Source organism: Myodes glareolus, chromosome 19 (genome assembly GCF_982192425.1).
Source record: "Myodes glareolus chromosome 19, mMyoGla1.1, whole genome shotgun sequence".
Lineage (NCBI taxonomy): Eukaryota > Metazoa > Chordata > Mammalia > Rodentia > Cricetidae > Myodes > Myodes glareolus.
Window position 1 is genome coordinate 65,144,968 of NC_142044.1, and position 12,537 is coordinate 65,157,504.

The window sequence follows — 12,537 nt, forward strand, 5'->3', positions numbered from 1 at the left end:
ACACACACACGCCTGCATACATATATACCTATACTCACACACACACACAAAAATAAGCCTTTCCTTCTCAAATTTGAATTAATTTCAAGGAACTGAAGAAATAACAACTCGTCTCCTGATCACACAATATACTGAGATCACAGAAAATTTTATTGTAGAAAAAAGCAGAACTGCCAAGCCCTTCAAAGTTCAGCTTCTAACAGGCAATGAAGTCACAAGCATTCCCCGGGGATCCCTACAGAGAAGCCCTTCCAGACAGAATTACAGACTCAGCAAGCCAGTGAAGGGGTCTCCAGAACTCAGAAGCAGAGCCACATTCCCTCTCTAGTTCTGTTCATCGATTGTGCTTTTTTCTTCCTCCTCCTCGGCACAGTTCAAGGATTTCTTTTCAGAGAACTGTAAATTAAATTTTAAATTAGGAGTTCAAGTCTGACAACTTAGAATCAGAGTTCAGAAGGGACTTAGAAGGTCTGAGAGAGAGCATTGGGTTGCCTGCCAAAACCCGGGCCGTTTGCAAACTGGCACAAGGTTGGAACTCTCCCCAACGCAAGGCAACATCTCTCATTCAGAGCCGGGCTGCCCTACAGGTGCACGGTGTTTGAGCAATTCTCAAATTCTCAGCACGTCCTTTTGGAACAGAGTTCTGGAAGGAACTGGCTCCAAATACAGGGGCTGCTGGAAGGGGGAGGGGCAGAAACAATGTCAATCCCATACCACCCCCACCCACTGCTGAGAACAGCCATTCCTTGGACAAGGGCTTCAGTTCCCATTCTCACTGAACCATTCCCTACTTGGGGCTGTTAACCCAGGGGACAAAAGAGATCAGCACGGGCATGACCTACAGGTACCAAATCTGAACAACAAACCCACCCTTGCCATCATGGTGAAGGAGCATAAGACTACAGAGCAAGCCCCCCCCCCCCCCCATGGTCCTTGTCTCAGATGTGACCCTCGCTAAACAAGCTTGCCTTGCAATAGATTTCCGGGAGGGAAGATTTCAGAAGGCCGCTGTGGGTGAGGGGTTATTATTACTTAGCTACCCAGTTTGAGAAAAGGGGACCTGGGACTGAGGCTCCTAGTGCAGTTGTTTTCCAAGCTCTTTTTCTTCGTTGCTGGAAAAGGCCCCTGGGGATCAGGACAGTGGAGGCACAGCGGAGGGGTGCCAGAGTGAGCATGTGTCTTTAACGAAATAAAGAGGCAGTAAATCTGGCCTGCTTCCCCACCTAGAGTCGAAGTGACCTGGAAGCTTGCTGAGACCCGTTGGGAAAAGGTAGGTGAGAGAGCCCGAGAGGGCGTGGGGGGAGGGCGGCAGGAGAGGTACTGAAGCCGCTACTCCACCACGCGCCTGCGCGAACTGTGGGTGGAGGTCTGCACTATCTGAGTGCGGGAGGAGCCACCGCTCCGGCCGCCGCCGCCGTATTTGCTGCTGCTTTTGCTGCTCGAGCCGTAGCTCCCGCCGCCGCCTCCCCCGCGGGAGCCTGCTCCTCCTCCGTAGCCGCCGCCGCCGCCCCCGCGGGAGCCGCTGCCGTATCCACTGCTGTAACCGCCTGAACCCCCGCCGCTGCCGCCACCGTAGCTGCCGCCGCCTACAGTCACCTGACTGCTCTGCACAGCTGTACCAGGGAGGGACAGACGCACAAGGGTCAGAAGGACTCGGCAGGGGGACTCAGCGGCACCTGCCGTGACCACCTGCTGCCCGTCATCCCTGGTGATCTCCTCTTTGAAAACAGATTCATTGAAAGTCACTGCGCACTTCCAAAGGATGTGGGCCTTCATTTAAGTGTGCCACCCCTGTTTAGAGACAAGGCCTCAGTGCTCAGCTTTTATTGGATACATCTCCTAATGATCGTTAACCAGTGCTGTCAAGTATCACAAGCAAGAAAAGCAGGCCTTGCTCACTGTGGTGTTCCTTGTATGAAACTAGAAGAAAAGCCAACCCGGCCCAGTCCATCCATGCCTCCATCCCGGTCGCTGTTACTTACAGATGCTCACTTGACTCTGCAGCTCCCCCGACATCCTGTGAAATGAAAGCAAGGTCATCAGTCATAGAAGCAGAGATGCTGATGTAGGGGTAGAGTAGAACTGTCCCCGAGCATTTTCATGAAGTCTTAAAGCATTTGTAGGTCACACCTGGCTGCATCTATCTTAGGCTGGAGTACAGGAGCTTGGTGCTTGGGAGAAGGGGTGGGTGACAATGGCTTCTCCCCTACCCTTCTAACCTACACACTCTAACCTGCATGTTTCCGCTCACCTTGAACCACTGGGGAACACCTGGAAAAGCCTTTCTTCCTTCTCATTGGTCCATGGGTACACTCACATCTTTGACCCAGGGCACATGGCTGCTGTACACCCACCTGCTCTCCTCGCCCTCCAGAAGCTGGCGGTAGGTGGCGATCTCCACATCCAAGGACAGCTTGGCCCCCAGCATTGCCTGGTAGTCTCTCAGTAGCCTGGCTAGCTCCTCCTTAGACTGTTGGAGAGCCTCGTCCATGTCTTGCAGCTTTTGCTTTGCATCCTGGAGAGCCCTTTCTCCTCTCTCCTCTGCATCGGAAATGGATCCGTGCATCTGTTCGATCTATATTAGAGACAAGTGGAGTACCACAGAGGGTTTGAGCTCCTGGAATCTGACCTTTACCTTATGGGAGGTGGCATGTCTGGTGAGCCCACCATGAGCACCCGCCCCACCTGCTTCTTGACGCTGGCGATCTCTGCCTGAAGCCTCTGGATGTTGCGGTTGAGCTCTGAGATCTCCATCTTGCTGTTCTTCAAGTCATCTCCATGTTTCCCGGCTGTGATCTGCAGTTCCTGGTACTATAGGTCAGAGGCAGCACCATGGTCAGCACCTGCAGTTTGCTATGGTCTCTTGGAGAAAGCTCTGGGCTGCTCTCTCTTGGAGTAAGGTCACCTAGAGTTATAATCCACCCCAAACCTCCCTCAGCTGAGGAACAAAAAGACATGTGTAGGCACAGTACGTGCATACACATACTCCCACACGCGTGCACACACGCACACACACCACTAAAACAAACCTCCCTCCTCCCTGATTTCCACCAGTCTCTGTGCAGTCTCCTCTTCCATTCAGACAACCCTGTTTCTTAAGCCCACCACCACCTTTTTCACACACCATCCTTCCCCACACCGGACCCTCTCACTCTGTCCCACCCCCATATTCCTTGTCCCCTTTCCAGAGTGATTCTCCCAGCAGGCAGGAACTGCTGGCCTCAGAAGTCCTCAGAGAACCCACAGTCATTATTTTCTCTCTCCTATGCCAGCATTGCTTCATCAACCAGACTACACACAGGGCGTCCTCAGGAAGAGCTGACGAGAACATGTGCGTTCTGACACAATTCCCCTTCCTCAGGTCCGTGACAAAATCCACTGTATCCCACAACATCTGTTTTCAGATTGTGGGACAGAGGTCAGCGACTCTAGAGACGGCTTCAAAATCTACAAAGCAGATCACCTGCTCACTCAGAATTCAGTGGCTGAGCCGCCTGCCTTTGTTCCTTCAACTAGAGTCTTAGCCATTCAGAAACATGAATTCATACCCAGGAGGTAATAGAAAATATGCCCAGTTAGTAACAAGTGTTCACCTAATGAGTTCCCATACTATTAATAAAGTTGTAGAATGTTTAGAGTCACAGAAAGTTATTTTTAAGTGGTATATTAAGTAGAAAACAAGAAAGATAGAATTATTAAAAATAAAGACAACAAACGTTGTGGTGGTTAAAGAATACGTTTGTAATTTGCACTCCTGAGTCTAGTTAGGTTAATGGCAGCTACTTATTACAAGGCTTGGGAGAATTAGGCAGTGTGTCACCCATGAATATGAACTAAAAATAAATAACTAAAACAGGCAGGAGCTAACCACACGCATTCAGAGTAGTGAGAAGAGAAGGGTAATCCTTAGCCAATTATCCAAAGTCTTTATCATTGACATGTTACACCTTAAAGTCAGGAGGCAGTATCAGTTTGGGGAGTATCTGTTTATTTGGGGGTGCAAACTCAGAGCCCAAAATCACCTTGGTCTGGTAGAGTGCCTCGGCCTCATCCTTGCTCTTCTGTGCAATCAGTTCATATTGGACTCGCACCGCATCAATGATGCTGTCCAGGTCCAGGGAGCGATTGTTGTCCATCGACAGGATGACATTGGTGTCACTGATGTGCGTCTGCATCTGGGAGAGCTCCTGTGAAGCAGAGCATAGTTCACTCCTCCCACCCTCCTCCTAGAGCCTCAGTCTTCCCTCCACTTCTCCCTTGAGGCTGCCTGGGGAAGCCGGAATCTGAGCTAGAAGGGCCTCTTATACACAATGAAACATAAATGGAAGGTCTTAAGTGTCTCAACTAAAACTGCAGGGGCCCAGGCATCTTGGCAGGAGGAAGCAGCCCTGTGACCCCCCTCTCCATCATGTCTCCTGGCCTCATTGTCCCAGCCTTGTTCTGGCTTCACCACCTTTTTGACACGGTTGCTCCTTGTAGCCATAAGAGCTCTCAACGACAGCAGAAAGGACTCCGGTTTGGAGTCACCTGACTAGCAGCTTGACCAAGCAAATAACTGAATCTCAGTTCATGCACTCTTCTGCTGAATGGGCATCTCCAAAAGCAGAGCTTCTAACACAGCACTTAGTTGGGAGCATGAATCCCCAAGTTAGACACAGATCATAGACGGACAAACTCCTGCTCCCCTTCAGCTTGCCTTTTCCGCAAAATCCCTCCTATCATTTTCTCCAGGGTTCTCCCGGAGCCCGATTGACTTCTCACAGAGCGTGAAGACCTGGTTACTACCCTCGTGTCCCAGGTGACCTGAGACCATGAAGCAGGAAACCACTTCACCCTCACCTACTCAAGTGATGCTGCCCACCTGCATCCCCACTGTCCCAACCTTGAAGTTCAGGGAATGGCTGCCCCAACGTGAAGAGCTGGATTCCTGGTGAGATGAGCCTTCTCCAGCTCTTACGGGGTGTGGGAAAAGAAAGGGGCTTCTCCTCAGGAATGAACTCACCGTATCAAATAGATATTTCAGGAAGTTGACCTCCCCATACAGAGTGTCCACTTTGGACTGCAGGTCTGATTTGCCCATGAAAGCAGCATCCACATCCTGAGTGACGAAAATGTTTGACTTCATTACCCAAGCGTTGCCTGCCACCAACTTCATGTCTGGCCTCAGGCAGGCCACTGTCAAATGCTCTCTGGGTTTAGTTTCTGGCTAAAAATATCATCACTTCACTCAAATCAGGGACCTAGAAACTGACTTCCCTAGCTAGAAAGAGGCACAACAACCTCCACCAAGCCTCAGCCACATCAGCTCTCCAGAGCCCAAAGCAGAGTCCATCTGGTTTCCTTTCTCTGTAAATGCCCTGCAGTTGGACAGAGCACATGCCCATGCTGGCCCAAGGGTCACCCTGTCCACAGCACAGAGCAAGCATTCCCAGGGCTTCTCTCCTCCCCAATTCTCAGCTCCCTGAGGACTCCCCTTTCCATTACCTTCTTCATAACAACAAAGTCATTCTCAGCATTGGTCCGCTTGTTGATTTCATCCTCATACCTGTGGTGGAGGCAAGAAGCAAGCTGAAGGGCTAACCTCGGCCCTCTGAGGGTCAGCCTCCCAGCAGAAAACCAAGACTGTCCCAAGCCCCCACCGTCCTGACCTCAGACAGCCCTGTTCCCAGCACTGCCAGCCTCTGCCAGGACCTGGTGTTCTGACCTCACTGACGGATGACTTGGAGTAACTCCAAATCCTCCTAGCTAACAGTAAGGACAGGACACAACATAAAAAACTCAGAGACACAGAATGCCCCCAAATATCCATTTGTTCTGATGTTACAATGTTATAAATGTTTACCTCAAGTTTTTTCAATAAAACCATAAAGTAATAACCATTTTGACCAAATCTTTTAAAAGAAAAATATTTCACCTATAGTTCTGCCCCCAACTATGACCTCCAATGTGAGTTTTATTCTTCCCTGTGGACTCAGATATATGTGACCCTCCAGTAACCCAACACAGTGAGCAAGGCCTTGAGGTGGGAGGCTGTAGAAAAGGCCCCTTAGGACTAATAGTTGCTCATGAACAGCTGATCATCCCTACCATTGCCGGTGTTAACTAGTAAGTATCATTTCATCTCAACCAGTGCATCTCAGTGTGGTCCCCAATCCACCAGCATTAGCCTCACACACATACTCTGAGTGCATCCCAGACTCACTGGATCAGAACCACTGGGGTGGAACATAGAATCTGACACAACACGATGCAAGCTTAAGTTTAAGAACCACAGAGCTATTCCATACAGTACTCAACAAGGAGGGGACACTCCAGACAGAGAGATGAACTTGTAGGCAGGGCTCACACATCCCCTGCCCTTCCCTGCTCAGTATAACTGACAGCTAGCTGGCACTGCCATCCCACCAGGATGGTCACATGTGAAACGTCGCCCCCTGCAGTTATACACTGCAGAACCCCTCCTGGTTCCACTGCAGCCAAAGGCCGCTGATTTGCCCCTTGGTCCCTCCCCCACCTGGATCCTTACTTGTTCTTGTAGTCCTCCACGACATCCTGCATGCTCCTGATCTCCAGGTTTTGGCGCGACCGCTCAGAGTTCAGAAAATCCACCTGCCTCTGCAGTTGGCTGATGTAACTCTCGAAGATGGGCTCCAGGCTGCTGGTTCGAGTCGTGGTGTTCACCTGCTGCAGCAGCTCCCATTTTGTCTGTAGCACCTGGTTCTGCTGCTCCAGGAAGCGCACCTAAAAAGCAAGGTCCCCAGTACACCCCAGACCATGAGCCTGAACAGCCTTCTCCATGGGAAGAGCTATCCGTGGCCTTGCAGCACACTCAAACCTCGGAAGTTCAAGATGGGCCTTCAGGCCATCAGGGGAGGTAAACGGCTTCTTATGTCGCCTCCAGCCAATTTCATTGAGCTGCACACCCTGACATAACAGAGCTTTCAACCCACACTCAATTTATCCATGCCAAAATGAGCAATTGTCATTTCCTTTGTCTTTATGACTGGAGTGTGGCTCATGACTGAGGATAAGAAGGCAGAAGGAACAGTCTTTTAGTATCCTGGGCAAGTTTCCGTGGGTGCCCCCTGAATCCACTACCATCTTTGCTGGCTGCAACTGTGGTTTTCAAGACAGCAACCTCATTTAAATGCTATTATAGCCCAGGTAGAATTACTAAAATAAGTGCTTTCACTTTTTAAAGTCCTACAATGCATTTACACGTCCCAAGTAAGAGTTTTGGGCTGACATATTTCAAAAAAAATGCCTAGATTACTATTTCCTTTGCTAGCCCAGGAAACAGAGCATCCACGTGGCCCTGTTCATCACTCCCTCCCCTCAAACTGTGGGAACAAAGGTTGGACATAGAGTGGGGGCTGACAGCATAGATCAGGAGCATGGATTGTCCTTTGTCCTTCATGTCACAAAACCCACCTTTCACTGTTCCCTGCCGATTGCCCACAGGTGGAGCTTCCCGTGCCGTGCATTGATAAAGATAACTGTGCCGACTGTGTGCTTCCCTCAGGGACTATGTGTGTACACGCGCACACATACAAATTCTCACACATTTCATATGTGTGTGTGTATCATACATTTGCATATATATATATATTTCACATGCACAAATATTCACATTCACACAGACAGGTATATTCACATATATTCACATTCATGTGCACACATTTACATACTCACTTGTACACAAATGCATGTACAGACAAACACATTCCTACATAAATAAGTTTATAAACATATCCATTCATATATACATATTAAGAGAGAGATCTCTATAAAAGGGAGGGGGAACCACTGCTCTGTGGAAGCAGAACAGCCCTTTGCAAACACTGTCCTAAGATGGAGCTCTAAAAGCCACCCAGAATTCCCAGACCCCTGAGACTCTGCCTGTCTGAGGGGCCAACTCTTGTCAGCTCTCCTTGGATTCTGCTTCTAATCAGAATGTGTGCAGAGAGCATTGTCTCTCAGGCTTGCCTTGGCTGTATCACAGCAAAGGATTGGGGCAAGCAGTTCTCAAATGTCACATGTCAGTGCAGCTCATAACCCCATGAGGAATTCCTGTCACTATATTTTTATTCTGTGGTGACACTCCCAGAGAGTGGAAAGATCAGTTACTCCATTACAGCTGCATGTTTGGGGACAGTGGCATAGTGGGTATGGGCCTTCTCAGATTGTGACTTTTATTCCAAATGAGGCATGGTGCCAAGGGAGGATTTATAAAGGAGAGGGTGCTGTCCTTTTGAGGGATGGCTCTACTGTGAAATTGAGAACAGGCCAGGCTGTGCAAATGGGAAACCAAAGGCCAGGCTGAGAAATTACAGTAACAAAAGCTTGTTTTTGTTCAGGCTGGAGGCCACCTGGCTGATGGTCATCAAGGAGACCAGGAAGCCATCTCCTGCACCTTGGTACCCTGCTGCAAAACTAAATGGGCCTCTGTTGATGGCAGGAGCCTTGATCCAGTGAAAATCCCAAATTAATTCCCAGAAATCTGTGGTCCTTTGTTGATGCCAGTTTTTCCTGTTCCACCTTCGGCAACCTTGGCCTCCTGGCAGCATCTCCCTCACTATTAAGTCCTTGCTCCAGGCAAACCTTCCGGCCTCTGCCTGTACTCAGGCACCACGGTGTCCAAATTGGTTTCACTTCCAGAGTGAACTCCCTGAGGCTGTCCATGGCCCTTCTCCACGCCCTCCTCCTGCTCACACCTGTCCATGGCCCTTCTCCACGCCCTCCTCCTGCTCACACCTGTCCATGACCCTCCTCCTGCTCACACCTGTCCATGGCCCTCCTCCTGCTCACACCTGTCCATGGCCCTCCTCCTGCTCACACCTGTCCATGGCCCTCCCTCCCTGCACTCCTCCTGCTCACACCTGTCCATGACCCTCCTCCTGCTCACACCTGTCCATGGCCCTCCTCCTGCTCACACCTGTCCATGGCCCTCCCTCCCTGCACTCCTCCTGCTCACACCTGTCCATGACCCTCCTCCATTCCCTCCTCCTGCTCACACCTGTCCATGACCCTCCTCCTGCTCACACCTGTCCATGGTCCTCCCTCCATGCCCTCCTCCTGCTCACACACCACTTCAGCTCCAACACTTGCCCTGATACAAGAAGTGGTCATTGTACCTCCCTCTGCAAGTGCCAAAAGAAAGATTTTTACTGTCTGCCAACCTCTCCTCAGAGACCTGAACATGAGGCAAACCTAATCAGTGAATTAGGGTAAAGGGCTTCACAGTGGCCCTCTGTTGGCCCCAGGTGACGTACAAAAGACACTCAGACAGAATGCCCCGTTAGGCATTGCTGGCATTAGCTTCTGGAGAGACCTGCCACCAGAACAGTTACTTGAAACCCACATTGTTGTTGCTGTCTGTCCCTCTATTATATCACCACCTCTCTCCTTCCTGTCACTTTCCCAGAAATCTCGACATTTGGCATTCCCTGGAAGGGATCACACTTGTTATGCTTCCTTGCTACGTGGACATTCTTTCTGCTGAATGTTTGGCTCTCCTTTCACTTTCAAGACCGAGGTAAGGGGTCTCTCAGTGAAGCACTCCCAGTATCCAGCAGGCACAACTCATGGCACCTTCAGGCTACCATGACCCAAAGGGTACCACACATACTAACACATCTCCTATAAACTGTCCCAATTCTCTGCCATTCAGCTTGGGGGCTCCCTGTAGCTTCTGTGTATGGTGGCATGCAATAAACCTAATAAAATATTTATGAAATGAATAGGAGTGGGACAAATGGACAGGTAGACTGACAAACAGGCAGGCGAATGGGTGAATTGATAAGTATTTGAGTGTATAGCAGGGAAGGGATGCAGGCAAGAGTGTTGGATAGAAGGATGGGTAGGTGATATTTATTATGGGTGATAGATGGGTGGATGGGTAGGCGGATATTTAGATGGATGAGTACAAATGGATGGGTGAATGGATGGATGGATGGATGGATGGATGGATGGATGGATGGATGAGGGTGAGTGGATGGGTGGACATATTAGATGGATGTATGAATACATGGTGTAAATAAGTAGATAGATATAGATAGATGGGCAGGCAGATAGATGAAGGGAGATGAATGGATGTGAATAGATGGATGGGTGATGGGTGAATGCGTGTGCCTAAGAGGATAAGTGGATGAATAGATTGGGTAGATGAGTAGATAAATGGATGATGTATGTGGATAAGCAAATGGATGCATGGGTGGGTGGGTGGATGGATAGATGGATAGATGGATGGATGAATGGATGGATAGGTGGATGGATGGATGGATGGATGGATGGGTGGATGGATTGATGGATGGATAGGTGGATAGATGGATAGATGGATGGATGGATGGATGCATGGATGCATGGATGTACTTGAGTTGGTGGGTGGGTGGATGGATGATGGATGGATGGTGTGGTTGAGTTGGTGGGTGGGTGGATGGATGATGGATGGATGGTGTGGTTGAGTTGGTGGGTGGGTGGACAGATACGTGTGTTTGGATGGTGAGTAGAAGGATGGATGCTGAGGCAGGTGATTGAATGAGTGAATGGGTATCTAGGAACACAGATAAATGGAACGTGGGTAATGATGACTGAGAGCGAGATTGTTATCATGTGTATCTACTGGGTATCACCACACCTCTTATCTGCTTTCCTACTAAAAGGGAAAGATAAAATGCAGCCCTGAGAAGCCTACATTAAATATTATCTATGTAAAAGCCTCAGTCAAAGGCTTTCTTGGGGTCCCAGACCACAGAGAATGGAGGGATTGTCACCAACAAAGTGAAGCAGCTCAGCAGCATCAGCACTGTGGCAGAGTGTGAGGCCCTCTCGGCCACTTGGATGCTGACCAAGGACTCCGTCTACCCTAAGGTACTTACCTTGTCGATGAAGGAGGCAAACTTGTTGTTGAGAATCTTGATCTGCTCACGCTCCTGGGTCTTGACCCTCTGAATTTCAGGGTCTACCTCCAGGTGTAGGGGTTCCAGAAGGCTCTGGTTAATAGTCACCTCATGGATACCCCCAGGAGGAAAAGATGGACCGAATCCCCCAAACCCACCAAATCCAGCACCAAATCCAGCACCCCCAAAGCCACCTCCAAATCTGCCACCACCATAGCCACCACCTCCAAAGCCACCACCCCCAAAACTTCTTCCTGCTCCAAATCCTCCTGCTCCTCCCCCAGGGCAGAAACCACTGGCGCTTCTTGCTACTAAGCTCCCAAAGATGCTTTTACTACCACCCAGATTGTAGAGACTCCTGGAGCTAAACCCCCCTCCATAACCACCGCCACTGCACCTCCCCCGTGACTGGCACACAGATCCCACAACCTGTCGCCCACCGCCAAAGCCTGAGGAGGACCTGCTGCTGTAGGCCCTCCTGCTCCTAGAGCTAAAGGCAGACTGCGAGCTAAACCTGTGACTCATGGTTGCTAGGGCAACCAGAGGTGGAAAGCAAGGGCCCAACTGGAAGGAGGCAGAAAGCAGGAGCAAAGGAGCTGTGTCTCCCTTGCAAAGGCTTTGGCTCAGTCCCTATATATACACACACCTGCTGGGCTGGGTGCTGGGGAGGGGAATATTTGCCAGCTGCATCTACTTAAAAAACTTCACACCTATCTGTTGCTGAAATTACACTGCAGACAAACTCCCCCAACTTGATCATTTATCATTTATCTCTCACTGTGGAGAGATGGAAGGGCAGCAATCTCAGGATCTCAGTGTTGGAAACTCCTGTGAAGTTTCTCCTCAAATCTCACACTGATCTTTTCCTAAGAAACACTACTGAGTTGTTTGTTTTGGGGTGTGCCTGAGAGATCTGGGATAAAACTACAGAGTGTCTAGTGACCTTGGGACCACAGCTGGGATGAGAGCGGAGACACTCACTTCAACAGGGCTGTCCCTGTCCGCAAAAGCTGGTTTTGTTTTCCATCATTTTTGTGTGTCAACAAAATATCTGTGAGAATCTCCCTGTAATATCTCCTAGACTCAAAGGCAAGCTATCCTAAACTATCTTCTTCTCTTCTAATATTTCTAAACTGACACTGGCAATATTTTTATTCAAAAAAGGAGTAGTTATCCTTTAAGGTATATGTAAAGACCACAGTTTTTTATTTTATTGTTTTTATTGTGCTATATATCTTTCTCCACTCCCTTTCCTTCCTCTCCCCTCCCCTTCTGCCCTCTCCCATGGTCCCCACGTTCCCAATTTGCTCAGGAGGTCTTGTCTTTTCCTACATTCCATGTAGATTAGATCCATGTATGCCTCTCTTAGGGTCCTCATTGTTGTCTAGGTTCTCTGAGATTGTGAATTATAGCCTGGTTTTTCTTTGCTTTATGTCTAAAAACCACCTATGAGTGAGTACATGTGATAATTGTCTTTCTGTGTCTGGGTTACCTCACTCAATATGATGTTTTCTAGCTCCATCCATTTTCCTGCAAATTTCAAGATGTCGGGTTTTTTCTGCTGTGTAGTACTACATTGTGTAAATGTACCACATTTTCCTTATCCATTCATCAATCAGGGGGCATTTAGGTTGTTTCC

At 49.3% G+C, this 12,537-nt stretch overlaps 1 protein-coding gene across 1 annotated transcript; it reads right to left on the reverse strand.

The window, feature by feature from the left end:
* Window positions 1–129: 129 nt before the first annotated feature.
* On the reverse strand, window positions 130–11,488 carry Krt77 (keratin 77). The gene is made up of 9 exons (XM_048449603.3): window positions 10,878–11,488; window positions 6,527–6,741; window positions 5,485–5,545; window positions 5,003–5,098; window positions 4,023–4,187; window positions 2,686–2,811; window positions 2,355–2,575; window positions 1,983–2,017; window positions 130–1,613 (listed from the first exon to the last, which is right to left on the reverse strand). Exons 1-9 carry the CDS (start codon window positions 11,421–11,423, stop codon window positions 1,330–1,332), a joined length of 1,749 nt encoding a protein of 582 aa, XP_048305560.1. The 5' UTR covers window positions 11,424–11,488; the 3' UTR covers window positions 130–1,329.
* Between the last annotated feature and the right edge of the window lie 1,049 nt (window positions 11,489–12,537).

Coding starts and splice junctions, on each gene's coding strand:
- Krt77 (XM_048449603.3), bottom strand. CDS start 11,423: ATGAGTCACAGGTTTAGCTCGCAGTCTGCCTTTAGCTCTAGGAGCAGG. Junction 6,742..10,877: donor TTGCCTCCTTCATCGACAAG/GTAAGTACCTTA, acceptor CTTGCTTTTTAG/GTGCGCTTCCTGGAGCAGCA. Junction 5,099..5,484: donor ACTTTGTTGTTATGAAGAAG/GTAATGGAAAGG, acceptor TTCGTCACTCAG/GATGTGGATGCTGCTTTCAT.